This window comes from Ctenocephalides felis, unplaced genomic scaffold (genome assembly GCF_003426905.1).
Source record: "Ctenocephalides felis isolate EL2017-DRISC unplaced genomic scaffold, ASM342690v1 CF-g0.4_SCAFFOLD_01886, whole genome shotgun sequence".
Lineage (NCBI taxonomy): Eukaryota > Metazoa > Arthropoda > Insecta > Siphonaptera > Pulicidae > Ctenocephalides > Ctenocephalides felis.
This window is the reverse complement of record NW_020538040.1, coordinates 150,470,699-150,493,613: the sequence shown is the minus strand read 5'-3', so window position 1 is coordinate 150,493,613 and position 22,915 is coordinate 150,470,699. Positions and strand designations below refer to the sequence as shown.

The 22,915-nt window shown below is 28.7% G+C and overlaps 1 protein-coding gene across 1 annotated transcript in view; it reads left to right on the top strand.

The window, feature by feature from the left end:
- The window catches only part of LOC113376054 (cAMP-specific 3',5'-cyclic phosphodiesterase, isoforms N/G-like), a 167,960-nt gene extending 145,780 nt beyond the window's left edge, over positions 1-22,180 (top strand). Inside the window, exons 5-7 of the mRNA XM_026615985.1 lie at positions 13,445-13,546; positions 21,481-21,643; positions 22,106-22,180. Coding sequence (XP_026471770.1) covers positions 13,445-13,546; positions 21,481-21,643; positions 22,106-22,180 — 340 coding nt within the window. The remainder of the gene's footprint in view (positions 1-13,444; positions 13,547-21,480; positions 21,644-22,105) is intronic.
- Positions 22,181-22,915: the final 735 nt, after the last annotated feature.

Here is a 22,915-nt window from a genome sequence, read left to right as displayed (position 1 = left end):
GCATAATTTATAATCACTAATAAAATTGGGCCAAATTTAATTGTTACAGGTATCGATATACTTGAACATCTAATCAGGAATAAGGGAGTTCACAGAAACTTGCTATAAATTTAAACCAAAAAATTTTTTTCATAATAAAACCCATATGGGTATAGTAAGTAAGAACGTGGACTAGCATCAACTAGTTCGGGATTCAATTCCAAACCTCGGCTAGCTCGATATCAAGCAGTATGATATCAAAATTCGACTTTGGGTCCAAAGTTGGAACAACTATGTATTTCACCAACTTCTTGTAAAACTGCTTTTTTAAGTTACTTTATTTTTTTATTTACTATTTTTTATTTTTTACAACTTTTCAGGGTAAAGCCTCCGTTGTTTTTTGACTCCTTCCACATGTAATGTTTTATAGAGGTCATATAAAAAACTGTTGAATCAAACTCAAAAATAACAATACATATTACACAGCACTTGAATAACATAGATTTAAAAATTTTATTAACATCTCTTAAACTAAACAACAGTGCTCACAACCAAAAAAAAATAACAACGAAGAAAAATACTTTTGTTATGGATTTTAAAATATTGCCGTTTGTCTCCTGGTAGCGAATTCGTAAGAATCAAGGTAATGGCATACATCTTTTCAAATTTGTTTTCAAGGTACATCTTTTTTCCTCTACTTTCAAATATTGTTCTTAACTTTAGTTAAGTGAGATATTAGTGGTGGACATTTTCAACCGCTGCTCTTTTTTATAGTCTTTTTTATAGTTTTTGTTTCATAATTGTTCATTAATGATTGCTAGCTACATGAAGCTCAAAACAAAACGTTATAAAATAAATTACATATTTTATAATAACTCTGTTTGTTATCATAAACAAAAATATAAAATTATTATTTATGGCGTACATTCAAAACCTTGCCTTTGATAAATTATATAACCATCAGCACTTTAACTACATAATTTTATGTTCTTATTTGTTTTTTCTATTTTACGATTATAAATCATTTAATGTTCAACTACACCATAAACAAAAGCTTCGTGCATTTATCGTGGTCAGTCACGAACGTATATTTTATTGAAGAAAAATTTAATCATAAATTCTGGAAATCTACTATTTCAACATTTGAGAACAACAGGGACAATTATCTGTTCGCGAATGTGCACTTTTGTAATTCAATTTTATACCAGTATTTTTATTGTTTTGCAAAATTGATTTGTAGATAACAAAATATGCAATAATTTTGTTTGCAAGTTTTATATTGAATAAGTTATTCAAAATTAACAAAGGCAGTATAACTAAAGTTCGTTATAATTTAGGTTTTTGGGGTTTTTCAATATTTTGTTTTTTTAACAGTAATTAGTAAGTAGGAGAGACGGGGTACGGTTGTGCCAGGGCACGAAGATAAAGAACTGATTAAATTTTTGGGAAGGCAGGTCCAGCGGTTTTTGGGTTCCGGACCAAGACTTTTAATTTTAAAATTCACGTATACGGGTTAAGCAAATGTTCTAGACATTTTCGACAGTATAGAATAACCGATTTGAATAATTTAGATAACATTCGATTCGTATTGATAATGAGACGTGCTGATTAGTTGTTGGCAAAGGCAGATCTAGCCGTTCCGAAGATACGGGGCAAAAAGTGCCAAAAATGGTAACTCGCTTTTAAAGAGAACGATTTTAATAATTCAAACAACATTTTACTTCTATTGACAAGATGAAGAATGGATTAAATTTTTGAAAGGCAGGTCCAGCGGTTATGAACTCTCAATGAAAATAAGTTAAAAAAATATCATTTGGCCGTGAAAAATGTTTATTGGACATATGTACATCAAATTATCAGATATTTTATAGAAATTTTAATAATGTGTGTACACATTTTATGTAATTTTTTTGGGGTTTCGTACCAAGATTTTTAGCTACGGAACGGGAAATTCCAGCAATTTGCCTTAAGGCACGATGCAATGCACATCACTAGTTTGATTTCTTCTGATTTTCTATGATCTCGGAGTTATTTTCGGGCGCGATTCCGTGCGATATTAGTTTTTTAATTTTCCTTACAGCATTAATATGACAAATGAGAAAAAGTTTGAAAATATATTTCAGTACAGTATAAAAATACATAATTTATTGCAAATGTGGTATAGAGGGGAAGCAAACAAAAAATACATGAATAGTTTACGCACTGCAAAGCATGCTAGATATAAATGTTCATCGACCATATTAATAGTTTTTGCAAGAGTCAACCTAATATGAAGCAGATTATATTTATATTGAATTGGTACATTTGAAGTTTCAAGATTATCATATATTGTTACCGCGCTTTTGCATGAATTCATTATTTTATTAATTACGAAGCAAAATCCTAAAATTCATCGGCATGTCCAGCGAACTGAGTGAGATTGAAAAAAAAAATAGAGAGTGGAAAATTTCACAGTTTTGCTATAGATTTGTATGGTCCCTGGTTTCCTATAAAAAACTGTTGTATCTTTGCATTTTTATATTCAATTGCTCGATTTTTTTGCAAAAATTGCTTTTTGTGCAAACCATTTATCAACTGTGTACTGTTTGTACGCATCGGGAAATATTTGTACAATGGGAAAATGGGAGGGGTGGCATTTGGACACCTCTTGATAAAAAATAATTTTAATGGATTTTACGAAATAATTGCTACCACATTTAATTAATGCAAAATATAAATTTTATGGGTACAGTTTTCACAGAAATCACTCTGTATATAATCTTGATCTAGCATTTTGTCAGAAATAATCTTAAGCAAGGTTGGAACAACTATTTATTTAACTTATTTTTTGCAAAATTGCTTTTATTAACTTATTTTACTTTTTTATTTAATATTTCTTTATTTGGTACACCTTCTCCAGAGTAAAGTTGCAGTTCGTTCTTTTTACCCTCTCTCAAATGCAAGTTTTATAGATGTTATAGAAAAAATCTGTTAAATCTAACTCAAAAATAGCAATACATCTTATAAAACAATTAAATAACGTATACCTGAAAGTTATATTAAGGTCTTGCGATCTAAACAGCAGTGCTCAAAACATAAAACATATTATTATTTATATTAACAATAAAAAAAAAATACTTTTGGTATGGATTTTCAAACATTGCTGTTTATCTCCTGGTAGCAACGTTATAAGAATCAAGGTGAGGGAGGGTTTTACATCTTTTTCTCTCTACTTTCAAATATTGTTGATAATTTTTTTTAACTTTACTTTGTGGACATTTTCAACGCGGACCTTTAAGCCCCGCTCTACCCTATATATTCTTTAATAATTTAATAATTTGAAGTTATTTAATATTTACCGAAATCCGCATAAAAGTTTATCCATTACCATTAATGTACCTCTGTTTTATAATATTACATTACATTACGCGTAAACACTTTCGAAATATTATATTCATACATTTTATTTGACAACAAAAAGCATAATCATGACTTGCTGGCTATGCCATGCCCATGTGTGACTTTTTGCATAAATTACTCACCAAATCGAATATACAATTTGTATACTAACTTGCTAATTTCTTTGATAAATGATTTTGAATTTACAACACGTTATTATTGTCATTACTTTTTTGTATGCGATATTATTCATTCTAATAATGAATTCATAGATTTTCAAAGGTTGTTTTTACACTTTTTTAAACGTTATTTATATGCATATTGTAGAATTGGATTTAGAAACAATGAATATTGGATTTTTTTTTACTTTTTGAAATTTGCAATATTTTTATAAATAAAATCAAGTGAATAAATCTACATGTGCCTAGGATAATTTGAACAGTTTATATTGCATATTACATATCTTGCCTATTTATTAAACTATGCAGCAATTTTCCTGATATTTTTTATTTCTGCAAATAATAATTATGAAAATGTCAAACGCATAGATGTTCAATTAGAAAATGTCACCCCTTTTTAATGTTGAAAGGTCGTTCTTAATTAAATTGTTAATAGTGAAGAAACCATTTTTTCTTGACTTCATTTTCTGCATTATATCAAATAACTAAATAGTTTATAAATTGAAATAGTATTATTATTTATATCGATCATGTTGCTAGAATAAAACAATTGCTATAATGACTAGTAATACAGAATGCAATTAGAGCAGATTTATTGTTTTTCTTGAGCGTAATTTATGAAGTTTATAGAACATATGAAGATTTTCGCTGTGGTATGGAGCCAGGTTTGAAATCACAGTAGTGATATTCATTTTTATTTTCAAATATAGATCAAAATATATTTTAAAGTGAAAATGTTTCTTCTATATATTGTAGCAATATCCGAAAATATACTATCACTAGTAGTAAAGTTGGCTTCTAATTTAAATAATCATCACAAAAAGAAAAGACAATCTTTGGGTGTCTTCTAATACTTGAGTCGTACCTTATGGAACATAATTAATTATGATTAATTATTTTCAAATAAAAAAGTATTTATTATTCAATAAAAAAAACAAAATAATTTTACATGATAATAGTTCAAAAATACCATAAACCTTATTCGTTTGTCTTTAGCAAGTGTTAAAGAAACTAATTAATTTCAATAATATAATCTGAATTGTGTCAAGGATTTTTAATTTGTATTTTGATTTTCTCGTGGCTTGTCCATTCAACCAAAAGGTTTCAAGTACGATACTAACTTTGGTCAGTCTCATATCCACCAGTTTTGACATCGGTTTTCATTTGAAAATATGAATAAACATGAAGTGAAAATAGAGGTTTTCCAGTGATTAGTGGTTAGAGCTGTGGAATCTCATTCAGAGGTCCTATGCTCGATACTTCCCTCGGGAAGCCTGATGTCAAGCAGTAGTGGCATTGGTTTTTACTTGGAAATATAGATAGCAATATGTTCCCAAGTGAATATAGCTCATACCCAGCACTGCTGCATCGATATTACTGAAATTGTAATAACAAGAATTTATCACATAGAGATAGGACTACTGTTTCGGTTGCATCTAATAACCATACCTCGTTAGTTAAATCAAATCACCATAACAGCTAGGGTTTTCCGTGACGTTTAGAGCTGTGAAATTTTAACCAGAGATCCCAGGATCGTTACCTTCCTCGGACAGCCTGATGTCAAGCAGTAGTGGCAACAGTTTTCACTTGGAAATATAGATGGCAATATGTTTCCAAGTGAATATAGCTCTTACCTGGTACTGCTGCAACGCTATTACAGAAATTGTAATAACAATGATTTATCACAGACAGAGATAAGGCAACTTTTTCGGTTGCATCTATTAAACCTACCTCGTTATTTAAGTCAAATCACCATAACAGCCTTAGAACTGTATAGTTTAATATGACTCTTAAGTTCTGATCGCTGATGATCATGAAACAAAATAAGTGAAAATCGACCATCCACAGAAATGTTATATCAAATTCACAATAATCAGAATTGACAAAGTTATAAAAGATATATCAAGTTGAGATAGACCTATCGTTGTGTGACTTGGTTTAGGAGAATATTCAACCCAACAGCTGAAGGAACTATTACGTTTTGGTTGCTGTTCCAATAAATGTAGTGATATTATACCCGAATATTTTGTTCTCATTTCATTTAGTCAAATTAATCAGCGCTATCTTTACTATATTATATATTTATATGAATCTTATCTAGAATAAAACTCAAGGGTAAATTTACGTGCTACAGTTGGTGGCGGTCTCTATGATATGCCAAACAAATTAAAATTGATGTAATGTTAAAATGGGCGTGTTTGCCATCTATTTAAACTTGTTCACCTATGGATATTATATTATTCAGATACAAAACTCATTATATTTATTAATATATTTGTAATCAAATGCATATATTTATTGTTTCGTTATTTAAACGCCTCCATCGTTTTACCAATTTATTTTGCCAGTTTCTCGTGAGTCATCTAATTATCAACAACGTTTGCTAACAAGATAATCTCTTAACTTGATTGCTCATTCATGTATGACATGCCAGCTCTATTATCTATTATGTCAATGTATGCAATTTCATTGCACTCAATGGGAAAAGCCGTCGCACAAGGGACAATTGTGTAGAATATAACTTACTTAGTTGCAAAGTTGCATTTAATGTTAGCATGCAAGTATCGGAGTTTACAGTCGGCGACCTATTCAAACGATTCGCATCGCATCTTGATGATGTCATTCGTTAGTATTTCGAGTTACGTTGTTGGGAAACTATTTTGCGGAGTAATTAAACACTCGATTTAATCTTGGTAGTTTAAAAACGATAAAAGATTACGATTTAGATTATATTAGTTTGTATACAAATTGCATGGGTTAATTATGAATACCAGAGTCACACCTTGCCGCAGAAAGTTGTTTAAATTCGTTGCAAGCACAAGTACTTAAATTCACAATTTGTGGTAGTTTTACCGCTTCGTGCTAGTGCGTATTGTGTGCATTATACGGTAGAGTGGGGCTTAAAAGTCCAAGGGTAAAAAGGTCCACTACCGATATCTCAGAAACCAGTACAGTTTTTTTTAACAACAATATTTGAAAGTAGAGGGAAAAAGATGTATAACCAGACATTACCTTAATTGTTACGACGTCGTTATCAGAGTAAAATCGGCATTGTTTGAAAATCCATAACAAAAGTATTTTCTTTCGTTGTTATTTGTTTTGCTTTTGAGCACTGTTGTTTAGATTACAAGACCTTAATATAATTTTTAAGTTCACGTTATTCAATTGTTTTAGAATGACTGATGACAATAAGATGTATTGCTAATTTTAAGTTAGATTCAACCATGTTTTGTATATATAACCTCTATAAAAGCTTTCACCTGGGTGGGCTAAAAAGGACAAACTGAACTTTTACCCTGACAAAAGTGTGAAAAATAAAAAAAAGCAAACAAAACCTAAATTAAGTTAAAAACGCAATTTTAGAAGAGAGAAATTAAATAATTAGTTATTCCAACTCTGCTGATGAACATTTCTGACGAACCACCAGATCATGGTTATTTACATTTTTATTTCTGTAATAAATGCGCTCATGAATTTGATATTTTGCATTGGTTGAATATTATAGCTATTATTTTGTAAAATCCCTTCAAAATTAAAATAAGGCATTACTGTTTTCTGATGACTGTTTATCCCAAGCCGGTAAAATATTCTCTACAATCTTCTCTATTTTTCCGAATAAGTTTTTTTTCAGAAAAGCCGATTTGCTAATTCTATATTTCCTCAGCATTTCAAGTCATTCTGATTCGTTTAAAACCAAAATTGGAAAAGATTTGTTTGAGTGAATGTGTATGTAAGCCAAAATTCAAACTAGTAATGCTTGATTGTAGTACATTTAATAATTTAGAAACCCAACTTGCCGAAGGAAGGAACTAATGTTATCGGCTGAAATCATTCCGAGTCGCTTGACACCAAATTTGGAAAAAGTATGTGTGTGTGTGCGTATGCAAGCCAAAATTTAATATTTTGTGAACGTTTTCTCAAAAACGGCTGCATCGATTTTAAATGGTTGAATTCCACTTGATAAATATCGATAAGGATTCACATTGATCATTATGAAGACAATCGGTTAGTCATTTCTTTTTAATTAACTGCTATTTCATTTGACAATTTTGGTGAAACAATGATCTTGTTATATATATATATATATATATATATATAATGTCACTGAGTAATATTTTAAATATTATTAAAATAAATCCAAATTAGGACCTTAAATCAATTTACATTTAATCATTTCGCATGTTTATCCAATATTTCAATGTTTTTTGCAATGCCTGCAAGCTATGTTAATCATTTTATAATTAATTATTTAATTACTTAATTTTATAATTAAATATTTAATAAATATATAGCATATTTACGTTAAATCTACACATTTCACAATTTAATTTAATTATTTAATAAATAATGGTTTAATTGTATTTATTGTGCAAACCGTATTTTGCATTTTTAGATTGGATCATATTTTCAATTATTCAGGTATGCCATATTATTTATTTCAAATTCTAGGCGGTTACTCTTATCTTACAAATCATTTATTGGCGCCAAATTTTTTAAATATTATTTAAAATAGCGAATATTATTTAGGGGTGCAATAAAAACGATTTTTTTTTACTTAATCAAATTTTTTTTCGGAATTACTGACATGTTTATCTATGTTTTTTGCTTTTGAGCCTAATTCTAAACAATTTGTGTAACAATTTAGTTTTGTAAAAAAATAAAGCTTTTAATGTGTTTATTTCAAATCAACATTCATCAATTGTCTAGGTCTAAAGCATTTGTGCCAGGCAGATAGAAGGATCGTTATCATAAATTTTCAGCTAATTTTGTATTGTTAAATTTAAAAATGGCAGTTCGAAATGATTAAAGTGAGATATCTAAATTTTTGGCATTTGGAAATTTTCTTTTTCGTAAAGCATAGTTTCACTGAAATATAGTCGTCATATATATTATTTAAAAAAAAAAAATTAAAGCTTTTGTGAGCTTTTTTTATTTTCGTTGCGGTAAGTTCCAGCAATTTGCCTTAAGACAGAATGCCATGCACCACTAGTTATTGATAAGTTATTTATAAGAATATAAATATCCTATCAGCAAATAGGATTTAGTTGAACTCCAAAGACTTGTTTCTGCATTATTCGATTTGATGAGGCAACTCTCCAATTAGAAGAGATAATATTTGAAAGGACAAAATGTTAAATATACATTAAAAGCTTGCCATTTTTTATTCTCGGTTTCTATTTACTTTTCACATACTTTCTTTATTGTCATTTAATTTTTTGCTTTCAGAATCGAACAATGTTAGCGCATTACGTTCTTAGATTATCCCATACGTTTTGAAATATGATATCGCACTTCAATGTCAAGTAACCATATAACACTCACTTGAGTACACAAATTATACGTTGAAAACGCTATTATGATATATTGACGTCGAATAAAAGTGTATGATGGCAGGTAGAATTGCATTTTTATAAATTGAAGTAAAATTGATCGCAATGTCTGACACATTTCATCAACACGTTTGCTATTTATGAAATATATTTTTCCTGAAAGTGATTCTGGAATTCGCAATGGCTATTGTTTTATTGTTGAAATGTTAGTGTTAATTATAATTAGATTAATATTTGAGATTAATGAAACGAAACAGGTATGTTTGGAATGCAGTTTATTTTTTTATCGGTCACCCGATTCGTGTTTTATTTATTCCTATTAGTAATAACAAACAAAATTCATTTACGATGTAGGATTATGTTTACATAATACATGTACCATAAATCTACGCCGCAAAATTGCTAAAATTATTTGCTATATGAGTACGTTTGATTGTGGCTTTCAAATAGTATTTTATTGCTTGTACTGAATATACATACCTGGGTTTTGAAATAGGAATTTATTCAAAACGTTAAATGATCAATAAAATTAGTTCATTATATTAGATGGAGTTTCAAAGGTCCAATTTGACTTTAGGTAATTATACTGTCTAAAATAAATGAACTACATCACAACAGGTATCAAACAAACAACTATCGTACTATGTTCAATAAAATTGCTAGTGATTATAGAAGTGTGTTTTTTACTATTTTTCTAAAATTTGTCATCGGTCTCTTTTTATCCCATAGGTGGGGTAAAGTACAGCCAAGGGGCAAACAGATCCAATGTCTTATTTTTAATTTTAAAGGGATTTTACGAAACAATGGCTACAACATTTAACCAATGCAAAATATAAATTTCTTGAGCATATTTTTTACAAAAATAACACTGTATATAACCTTGATCTGGTGTTTTGTCAGAAATATTCGTCAGCAGAGTTGAAATAACTGCTTTATTACTTATAAAATTGCTATTTAACTGAATTTATATTTTTATCTACAAATTTTTATTGCCTTTGCCAGGGTAAAGGTTCAGTTGGTTCTTTTTATCCCATCCACATGTAAGCTGTTATACAGGTTATTTAAAATCATCTGTTGATTCTAACCTAGGCTTAACAATGCATCTTATAAAAGAATTAAATAACGTATACTTTCAAATTATATTAAGGTCTCGTAAGCTACACAACAGTGCTCACAACCAAATAAATTAGTTACGAAAGAAAATACTATTGTTATAGAGTTCCAAACATTTTTGTTTATTCCCTGGTGGCGATGTAGCTTGATTTGAGACCATGGCTGATGACACATTTTTTTCACTCTACTTACAAATATTGTTGTTGAAACATTTTTAACTTTACTTGTTTTTGAAATATTGGTGGTGGACTTTTTTATCTATGGACTTTTAAGCTCCGCTTTTCTTTATACGTAACAGACTTTTATAATTGCATTTAAACTAGAACTAGAATTGCTTCTGGGTTTTAAATTTTCCCAAGTTTTGTTAGATTTTTTTTTATTTTTTTGAATAATTCCTTAAAGCAAAAATTCATATTATTCCGCTTATTTCATTTTCTCAAAATGTCTACCAATTCAAATTTAAATTGCAAAAGTGTTCTCGTGAATCATTCATTTATCGAAAGGTAAAAGACCGAGTTCATTGAATAATCATCTAAGTCCTTTTTTATGTACATGTTGTTTGTATAAACTTTGTTGATGTTTAGGGCTTAATTACTCAATCTTCGTTCTATGAATATTTTTTACGAGTTTTATTATTTATTTAATATGTAATTTATATATCAAAGAAGTATTTATAAATATCTGAGGGTTTAGACCTTTCTGAACTTTTTATCTAATTTAAGCCGCTACAAACTTGTTTCTGAATTTTTGTTATGCTGAAATTTAAATCATTTTAAAAACTTGAAATATATGATTTTACTGTATGAGTGAATTATAAAATTATGAATTCAATTAAAAGACATAACTAAAATTAGGCATAGGTTCTAAATCAATGGTTCTCAATCCGTGGTTTCCAACCTGTGTGGCGCACCTTTACAGCGGGCGCGAGGCATACAGATGTTTCCATTCCAAAATCCAATTTTCGAAAATAAACGAAAAAAATTTAAAAGAAATAAAAAATGAACGAAAAAATAATTATTCTTATTCATATTTTCACATAATGGATATAGCATATTAATTTGTAGTCTGATAATATTAGTTGAGCATTTATGAAATGAAATTGTTGTAAAAATTAATCATGTTTTTTATAAGAACGGAGAGTTTGGAAACCACTGGTCCAGATACTTATTCCAGGCGTAATTTTACATATATATATATATATATATATATATATATATATATAACACTCTAAAATTACACGAACATATTGTAACAACTTAAATTATAGCACATGGGAATAAAATTGTTTTCTTTTTTTATCGTTTCAAAAATTATTTGATGCAATTTATTTAAATAGTATAAAAATAATAAAAAAAAAAAATTTTGATGCTGGCCAATTTTCAATATCAATGATTTTATTTTTCAATATCAATACTGGTAATTTAACAACAATGATTTTTCATATTTTTTTTTTTAACAATTTTAATTTTTAATAATTTTCAGAGGCAAGATACCGCCTTAATTTAGAGTAGGTGTTTATCTCTGGTCGTACTAGTTACATCATTTTAAATATTTACCGACGCCTATATAAACTGAAGGTTTACAGTTGAAAATCCACTTTTACCTTTCTGACCGACGAAGCAAATTATTTATCTTTACACATATATTTAGATAGGTGACTAGAACGACTGGACCTGAATCAGAGGTTCCGGGTTCGATCCTGCTTTGAGCAGCCTGTTGTCAAGCAATAGTAACAAAGGTTTTCACTTGTAAATATTGATAGCAATATGGAAAAATTGCCTTCGCCCGGTATTGCTACATCAATAATTATTTTCCCTATTACAGACATTGTAAAAATAATTCATTACACCTGACAACTTTTTGAAATGCCATCTGTTAACAACAGTAATAAGTCAAATAAGCACAACTGCTTGTAAGACTCTTAAGTTCTGATTGCTGTTCAAAATCATAAAAAAATAAAACATATATATATTTATATGTATTAAACAGTCCAATTAGCGATCTGCTAGAAGACATGTTTAAGAACTTTCACGAAATGTACCTTAACTGAAAAGCTTTTTCTTTCTATTTCTTCGCTCAATTTTCGAAAGATCCAGTTGGCTTGCCTTTCCAGATCACTAGTTCTTATATCGATCGGTCTTTTTTTCTATCTAATACAAATAATTTTTGCCGATCTTCTCTAGAGTAATTTCTCTGATCCGTGCTGAGCTATGCTGCATATGTAGCATTCTCTTTGTTCTGATTTCTTCACAGAATTATTTTCCTGAGGGAATTGTGACACTGACCATTTTATTTTTGTCTGCCAAAGAACAATAGATTCTTGTTTTTGATTAAAAAATTGTTGAATAAGTATTACAAATATATTATAATAGTTTTGAATATAATATACGATATTTAATAAAGTAAATTCAAAGACAATATATTCAATTTTTTCAGTAATAAAAATATAGATAGTTAATAAATAATAGAGTATCATGATTATTAGAGAAATTATAATATTAAAAATATATTTAATATATTTTCAGTTTTAGTTTTCGATTAACATTGGATTTGTTGAATAAGTATTGCAAATACATACATTATAATAGTTTAGAATAATATACGATATTTAGTAAAGTAAGTGCAAAGATACTATGTTAAAATTGTTCAGTAATAATAATATAAATAGTTAATAAATAATGAAGTATCATGATGATTTGAAACATTTTAATAATAAGAAGATTTTTAATATAGACAAGTTGGGTTTTCTAAAAAGCCACGAAGTTAGGAAAACTCATCACAACCAGTTTACAAGACTTTAGGCTTATAGGAAATTCTGAACGCTGTTCAAATAAGTAAAAAAAAAATATTTTTTTTGTGAAATATTGATGTTTTTCATCAAATTCAAATTCAAAAAAGCGATTGAGTTCAAAAGTGCAATACATTTAAGAATGTTCTAATAATGAGATAATGTTTACAGATATATAAAGATTTTATCTTGGATAAAATATAATGTATATTTGGATAATATATATAATGTATTTATTGAAACCAAAATATTTTCACAAACTTTTATTGGTAATAATAAGTAATTTTAAACCTTCTGAAAAAAATTCTGCCACATATTTTAATAATAGCTTCAGCATGTTAGATGATGAATTTTCTAGATTATATATATATATATATATATATATTTAAAGAAAACATTTTATATAACTAATTTAATTATAATATACACGTAGTTTCAATGTCAACATATTTTTAAAATGTCAATTTTTGGTTAGAGTTTTGGTTTAGTTTGTATGCTTTGATGATTCGCGATGGATATCACAATAAGTCGTTCATTAGAAATACTGTGTCTACTTCATTGATTTTATTAAGCAATTGTTTATTAATTAAAAAATGTATGCATACAATTTAATAATATAATTATTATTAATCTATGTATTAAATATTATATTAATTATTTTATTCTTCAATTTACAGTCATGGCGAAGATCTCATCGTTACGCCGTTCGCGCAGATCCTTGCCCGCCTGAGAAGCGTTCGAAACAACTTCCTCAGCCTGACCAATGCTCTGCCTTCCAAGTAAGTGGATTACATTATTTATTATTAATGGAAATAATTGTTTAAAATACTTATGTACTAAATTACTATCTATGATGGAATTGTATAGTGTATGTAAGTCGCCCGAGTTAAGGTTAATAATAAAATAGTCTTGGTAAATGTGAATATCATTAAAGTTTACTTGCATTCGTTAGAAATAAGGTACTTAGACTTAGGAGTCAATTCTATCATAAAATAGAACGTAAGATAACGTTGTTATGGCAAAGCTATGTTACGGTCCTTCCGCATATAAATTGATAATAAAAACTGTCAAAATGTTATGTACTTGCTGTGCAGTCAGTCGTTTTAGATATAAGATATAACCTGAAAAATGCACAACCGTCATAAAAGAATGTATCCATAACTGCATCTTTCTAATGTTCATTTATAACACATACGTGAAGTTAGGTTCTATGTCTAAAACGCCTGATTGCACAGCAAATACATAACATTTTAATAGTTCACAAAACTATTTTTCACGAAGAAAGAACTGTAACATAGCGTTGCCATGACAACGCTTTATTGAGGTCTATTTTATCGGAGAATTGTCTCATTAATCGGATGTAATGTATAATAACAAGCTGCCTGATCATCTAAATGGCTCAGCAAAGAAGTTTCTGCATAAACTTCATTTCTGCTAGTAAGTCAAAATACATTACATTTTTTATAATTTCTTTTTTTATTGTAATCAATGTAAGTAACTGCATTATTTGATAAAGTTTATTTTTCTATACTTTTTGAACAATTTATTCAATGCCTTATACAGAAAAATATTAAAACATTCATTTAAAAATTATTAGTCTGCATTGTCTAGCACTTTTTTGGTATTAAATTCAATTTACTTGTATATTTTATTAATCGTCGCAGGTGGTATTACTAAATTAAATTTTTAGAAATATTGTTCGTAGTTCTTCAAGGAAATAATATAAGAACTATATTTTCATTTGGAGAAAATTGTAGATCGCGTAATTGCAAGTCAAACCTTCTAAGGAATTTTCCTTTTATAATATTGCAGAATTTTCTCAAATCGATTTCAAATCTACTTTCTTTCATAATTTTTATCTGTGTAGCCTGATCGTTTGATCTTTTGTAGTTTGTACAATTATGTTTTGTTTGTTAATAATTTTTTGTGATGGTGATGATTATTATTATTATTATTATTTCCTGTTTTTTTTTATCAATCATTATTGAGAGTTGCTTATTATTATCCTAGTAATCACTACGGGTATAAATCAGTAAAAATTTGAACTTTGCGTTTGAAATTTAGGCTTGATTGGAAATTGAATAGACTTTAAGCTTATTTTATTTGAGAATTTGACATTTTGTAGTTACTATGTATATCATGAAATTATTTGACATTAGTAGGTACGATTTAGTTGGTAACACCCTTCACTAAGTCAGTTTTCTATTAACATTTCTTATTTCTTACTTATTTTTCTTTTAGTTTCTTAATTTTTGTTATTTATCATATTTTGTACTTTATTTAGTTCTTCTGTTACCATCCTTTTAATAATGTATTGCTTTTCTTGTATTATTTCTCTTGATTGACGAAATAATAAAGTGGGAAAAATGCATCAATAGGTACTTATTATGAATAAGGTTTTAACAAGAACCCGAAAAAACATTTTATCATTATTGATTACAGCTTGCTTAAAAAATAAATAAATAAATAAAGTGTCAATTGTGAAGTCATCAATTATTTAGCAATACAAGTACAGTTACTGTGACCTATCTAATCATAAATCAATTACTCCATTTTGCACTGATGTAATTTAATTATTATAAAAGTATATCGCAAAGTTTTAAACTTTATATAATATATCTCTTAACTTAATTAAATGTAATATCCAGTCGTTCATAACTTGTAACGTTATATGTCATTTGAGCCCGTGGACGGTAATACGTTTATGAAAGTTTCGAACATTGTTGATGTTTCATCAATCATCCGCAGATCTTTAGAGACTAAATGGACTTTCGGTAACAATTCTCTTCTGATACTGAATTTGCTGGTAATTTTAGTTATATGAAAGCTTTTTTATAAAAATATAATTGAATTGAACAATAACGTTTTTTATATATTCATATTATATTGCCGATCATTATTATCTTTTTAAAACCATCTGTTTCATGTAGAAATATTTTGACTTTTAGTATAATATTGATACAAATTTCTAAACAATTTACAGGCAAAAGCTATATTGGTCTGCCAACCTTTCTCTATGAACTAACTATTTTTAATCTACTAAAACCCTCACATTTTTATATTATATATTTTTTGTTATAAATGGCGAACTAAACAGTTGTCCTATCTTCATTTGATTTATTATTACAATTTTTGTAATACTGATGATTTTTTATTAATGTAGCAATGCTGGTGAGGGCTATTTTTAGTTGATAACATATTATCATCTATAATTTCAAGTGGAAACCCGTTTCAATACTGCTAGACATCAGGTTGTCCGAGGCGTGTTTAGAACTTCTGATTTGGAGTCCATAGCCTCACTTTAGGAATAGGTCACAGGAAGCCTCCAAAACTACACATTTAAATACTATTGCGACTATATACACATCGGAATTTTTCCATTGATGTTTTTACGCAAATATGTAGATTTTTTTATATGCTTGTGAACACCTATCAGAAGCAGTTGTCAATATATAATTATATAAAATTATATATGTTGTCGTGATCATTGATAGTCGATTATGGTAAATTTTTACTTATTGTTGTTCTTTTCCTGTGTGATGAATTTTTAACTGTCTGCAATGATGCCCAAGAGGGCTATTCTTACTTGGAAATATATTTTTGATCTATATATTTGAGAAAGGCTTTGCCGTGGATTAATGGTTAGAGCTATGGGATTTCAGTCAGAAAATACTCGCCTCGGGCAGTCTGATCCGTTTTCTTTATCAGAAATACAGCTAGCAATATGTTTTCAAATGAGAATTTTCCTTACCTGGTATTGCTGCATCAATAAAGAAATCAATCATCAATAATCGTCATCTGCATCTGCATCAATAATCAAATCTATAAAGATGGCATTTAAGTTAAAAGTAAATACATATGGTAACACTCGTGATGCGCACATATATATATATATATATATATATATATATATACGAGGTCTGTTCAAAAAGTACCCGTAATTTTCGTTTTTTCAAAAAAATATTTATTTATTCGTCTACATTAATGTGGTCCCCTTCAAAGTAGTCCCCCCCAGATATAATACACTTATGCCAGCGTTTTTTCCAATTTTCGAAGCACCCTTGATATTCACTTTTTGATATGTCCTTGAGCACTCTCAGCGATTTTCTTCAATCGAGGAAAACCGCCGTCCTTTCATGGGTCTCTTCAACTTTCGGAATAGGAAAAAGTCACACGGAGCCATATGTGGTGAATTTTTGCACTTTGCAACACTTTATTTCATTTTTTACGCAAAATTTAATACAAATTCTTTGACTTTTCAATTCTTCCATTGTAAAAATCGCCGAGCTCAGAAAAACACGTCGAACCTTAGCGACTACCACAGACAAAGTAAACAGTGAATATAGCTGAAAATTTCATCATACTTTAGGGGCATGTATACCAACACAATAAAAAAAAAATTTTGACAATCAGACACTCCAGACCCGCGAAATTTAATTATTAGTAATTCCGGGTACTTTTTGAACACACCTCGTATATATATATATATATATATATATATATATATATATACTTATTTATATGATAATAAATCATCAAAAATAAAAAAGTTGAAAATTGTAAAAACTGGTAGCTGATGAAGTGGGTGGTCTCAAAAAATTAGCACCTCAGTCTTGACATGATTTAGGCCTCCTAGCCATCGGAAATGCAAAAAATAAAAAGATTATTAATCTACAATGATGTCGCAATCGCCCGAACGAGCGATGAGTAAAAAAAAATTTTTTTACAAATTGGCGACTGTTTGAAAAAAAAGTGCTTTATTTACTGTGTTTCTGGGTTTCTCGATTTTTTAAAAATAGTAAAAATTGGAATTTGGAGATAATTCTAGTTAGGGCTATAGATAGGTCTATAAACAAGACTCTCTGAACATTTCAAGTGAATCGGTCGATTAAAACTCGAGAAATCGTGTCAACAGTACTGAAAAAGTCTGTTATGAGAAAAACGCATTTAAAGTTTCGCGTGAAGCCAAACCAGTATGGAGACCGAGTCAGTAAAATACCTATATCTCCGAAAATAATTCAAATTTTCAAAAACCTTCTCGTACCCATATTCTTAGATATGTAGTTAAACTTTGAAAATATGAAATAAATAAAAAATCGTTTTTTTTTAATTTTTACACTAGAATACCCCCTTAAATTCTGATCGCTATTAAAAAAAGTGAAAATCTATATAGCTACTGCGTGGTATCAGGTTGCACGCATGGCGGAACCTAAAGAAGTTACCAATTGCATCACGTGCTGCCCATGTAGAAAATTCGAAAGTATTTCCACAAATTATGAAGAGTTCTTTATGTATTTATTTTTTTATTTATAGCCAGTACCAAATGTTAATGTTTTATTATATTTTCAGTATCTGTTTCAATACAACTATTCAAAATGTCTTCATGTAAATAAACTTTATTTCAATACTAATTAATTAGAAATTTCTCTTAATATAAATATTTGATAGTGCTATTTTAATTGATGACGCGTATGCGTATTTGTATATTTACGCGATTATCGAGATGAAACTGCATCAATTATTACCAGATTTGTTACAGCAGCAATTGTAAATTTCTACTAATTATTAATGAGAGCATATCATTAACACTGACAGATTAGTTCTGTGTAAATGATTCCATCATAACAGCCGTATATGTAAATTGGATACATCATCATGAATCTGTAATGGCGTATTAAAATTATAATTGCAACAGCTAAGGGGAACGCTGATTCTGTAAACTTCATTTCCATATATGTATACAATTTCCAAGTCCGAAATTTTGCTTCAGACCTAATAATAATTCTGTGAATTATTATTCATGTCGGGGTTTGCATTCTATGAATGCAAAATTTGATTTATATTTTTGAAAGGTCAACAGTTCGCTTTCTACCGTCATTATATTTTGGCAAAAAAAAACAAATATCTAAAATTACTGGTTTTATTTGTCCTAACTTTGTCAATGAAGTTTATTGAATTTAGCTTTGCTTCAAGGGGGTATTCTTGTTAAAAAAAATTGATTCTGTTTCGTTTTTTTGATATTGTCAAAGTTTAATTATTCTAGAACATGTGTACAAGAAGGTTTTTAAGAATTCCAAATATTTTAAGAAGCATAGCTATTCGCAACGGTAAACTGCTTCTGCTTCCTTCTTCCACGAAACGTGTTTTTCTCGAAAATATCTTTCTCGATACGATAAGATACGATACCCACAATTTCTCATCTTTTACTAAACCGATTTTCTTGAATTTTTCTGATAAGAAGTGTAATTTCTTAATTACACTTCTTATCAGTTTGTACTACGTTCATCCCCAAATTCAGATGTTTTTATTTATGTTTTTAATTTATATTATTTTTTTTTAAAAAAAAGAATATCAAAAGAAGTTGTAAAAAAATTTTTTTCAGAGAATCGTTATTTTGTAACAAAACATTTTTTTCAACTTGACCTTAGCTATACGTTTGTTATATTGTTTATATTTCAATCGTAAATATTCACGTAAAACAATTTTTTTTAGCAAGATTCTGAAATTCGGATATATACGAGTATATATATATATATATATATATATATATATATATATCTGTAAAATTTCAGACATTCTAAATGTGATTTTTTATTTTACCCAAAATCCGTACGTTTGTAAAAGATGACCCATATTAGAAATACGATTTGGCTTTTTTACTGTCTGCCTCTAGACCACTAACAAGTGAAGTTTATTTAATTTTTTCGGTACGATTTTTTGCAATATACTGTGGAAAACACCAAAGGTTTCCGGTATCCGGATATTTTTACAGATAAATTTGGTTTGATTTAATTCAACTTTGCTATATACCTGCTGATCGATGATGCATGTTGATTTTTTAAAAAATATACAAAGGCAAACGCCATAGATTTTTAGTTTTTTATAAATATGGCTTTGATTTAACCAAACTCTGCTATATACTACTATATAATACTAATATACTAATATTAATATATAATATACTAATCAATAACTTATTCAATTTTTTAAAATGCGTCCGACGACAAAATTCAGTCCTGAACAAAATTCCTCACTGGACATTAATAACAAGCCGGTACCGTTATTTGGAACCGTATAAATACGAGACTCCTGAGATTCAGGGTCTCTTTTACCTCAGTCAGTCATGGCATACGAACCTTATAAATAAATACCATCTGTCAACCAATTTTGGACCACAATAAAATTATACAAATATAAACACCGTTTTATTATCCGCTTTATGCATAATGAAAGGCCAGTTAAAGGCCAAGCAAAATTTATCAAAATCCAAGTAACTATTCGATGAGATGACTATACAACAGAATTTTCGTAGGTATATATAGTAGCTGATAAAATATTATCAAATGGTTGAAATTGTAATTTTTTGTGAAGTATTGTTATGTTACGAAGAATTATCAAACACTATTTTACTGTCTTATAGCCTTTGTGCAAAGAAAAGAATCGTAGAAGAAAAAAATAATCCAATATTTTTATAGATTTATTTTTGTATTATATTTTTTTGAATAGGTAAACAATTTTGACCATTTTTTGTAATTTTTACTAAAATCATTATTCATCACAATATCTTTCATACAAAAAATTGGTCAAAATTAAAATATTTTGCCTTTCATTGATTTTTTGTTGCAATTATATTGGATTAAGGATTATTCAAAGCAGAAATTGCAATGTATTACGGTAGAAAATAATTATCAGAATTTTCTAGTTCATAATCACATTTATCTTCATTTCCTCGAACTTATCATTAATAGATTGAATCTAAAATCGTCAAGTGAAATTCAAAGTTTGATAATTTGTTGTTTGAAAGTGATTGATTATTAAAGCGAAGACTTTAGATGGATTTCATTAAAGCTTTCATGCAAATTACCTTTCAAATCCCAATACCTTTGATTTGCTTGAACTTTGAGTTTTCAATAATAAGAAAACGCTTTATTTTAACGTATAATCGAGTATTACATCTTTAATGGAAAAGTATGAAATACAGCAAATGATCGAATAAGGAGAGATATTATTGTCATGACAAAAATGCTTAATAACTGCAATACTATTTTTATTATTATATTAATAATGTTTTTATTTGGAGGATTGAAGTCTGATCGTGGAATTAAAGATCTTGATATGTTATCTTGATAATTTTACGTTTTTCTATTAATTAATATAAGTTTTACTTTACTGAGATAACCATTTAAAATCCAATACCCTGCGCAAGGATGACACTCAAATCGTAAATCGTACAATTAAATGCATTGTTTTGACTTTATTATATGGATTTTTGAATGAATGGCAGCTCAGTAGTTGTCTAATCCAATTATGACTAATTAACTATACTCTGTATTTGTTGACATTTTCACTTGAGGCTATATTTGAAATGTATAACAATTGCATCATTTTAATTACCACATGTCTAATATGAGGCAGATGGTAATTTATATTAGAAAAAAAATCTGACCTTTTGCTATTGATTTACAACGATACATAATTATGTACATTTTTTCCTTTGAAACTTGGTATAGTGATAATTATATAAGATTTTGAATAAATTATAGTGTACTTGATTATGAGTACAAGCAGTTCCAATTTGCTTTTATTTAGTGCCCTTTTATTTTATCAAGGTTTGGTAAGATTTTATCTTTTACATTGAAAATATTTTTAGATTCTATAGAATTATGATTCAATGTAACACTCATAATAAATTTCTATTTTTATTTCAATTCAGGTCCCGTCGGTCATCGAACAATGCTCCGTTACCACGACTCAACCCAAACGATGAGTCCTACATCAGGTTGGCCGCGGATACGGCTGAAGAACTTGACTGGTGTCTGGACCAACTCGAAACTATCCAGACACATCGCAGTGTTTCTGATATGGCATCACTTAAGGTAAGATTTTATACATTATTATTGTCGAAAAAACCCATGGAATAAATGACTTCAGAATTAGCCTAGAGAAAATTTATAAGGAATTATTAATGGTAACCGACATGTCGTTGTTTTGGTTAGATAGTATTTACGATTACAACAACGGTAATATTGTTATTACTAATTGTGGTATATTTGGTGAACGCGTGTTGTTACTACGTTAAATATTAAAATTAATCCAGCGACAAAATTCAGCCCTGAATAGAATTTATCACTGAGGTTCAGGGTCTCTTCCACCTCAGGCAGTCATGGCATAAGGACCTTATCAATAAATACCAAATCTGTCGTTGTTTTGGTTAGATAGCATTTACTATATTTTCAAAATGGTAATGTTGTTATTACTAATTGTAGTATATTTGGTGATAGCGTGTTGTCACTACGTTAAATATATCTTACAGTATATTAATACTTAATTGCGTATAGATAAAGGTTGCAATCTTAGGATTATTGTCTAATGGATACCCCGTTGCACCCCAATGGCTGCAAAACGATTGTTAGGACGACTGATTGTTTCATATACTATTTTTTACTTCGAATTTTGATTGTTCTTATTGGTCAAATGATATCGATTATTAATCATTTACTAGGCCAAACATATTTGTTATAAACTATTTTGTCAAATAGTATAATCGCAGTCAGAAGCGACAAAAATCTATGTGTTCATTAATATTTTTCTCAAACTTTTTTAATGTTAATGGAGTAAATTACAGTGAAAAAGTCCAACGAAACTAATAGCTCAAAGATCGAAACAAATAGAGAATAATTTTCAAAAATTTCGATAAATCAATTAGGAAGGAATTGTGAATAAAAAATATTGCTGGGCTTCTATCTTGGTACACCTTCTACCTTGGCGTGCCAAGGTAGAAGCCCAGCAATCTTTTTTTAATTGACAATTCTTTCCTGATTGATAAATCGATTTTTTAAATTTATTCTCCATTAGTTTCGCTCTTCGAACTATTGCTCTTGTTGGATTTTGCACTGTAACTTACTCCACGATTGAAGTTTCTTCTTCAGTCTATCAGATTTAGATGAGAATTTTAATGCAATACTATCTTATGTTTTTATTTTAAGAGGCCAATTCTTGGATAAGATAGAAATGTTATGGATATGTTACTTCACAGGTCTATCTTTGTATGAGTTGGTAGTAACGAACGTAGTTTGTTTTATGTGTAAAAAGCCTAATCGCGCAGCAAATACATACATTAACAGTTGGTCACTACCAACTCATAAGAA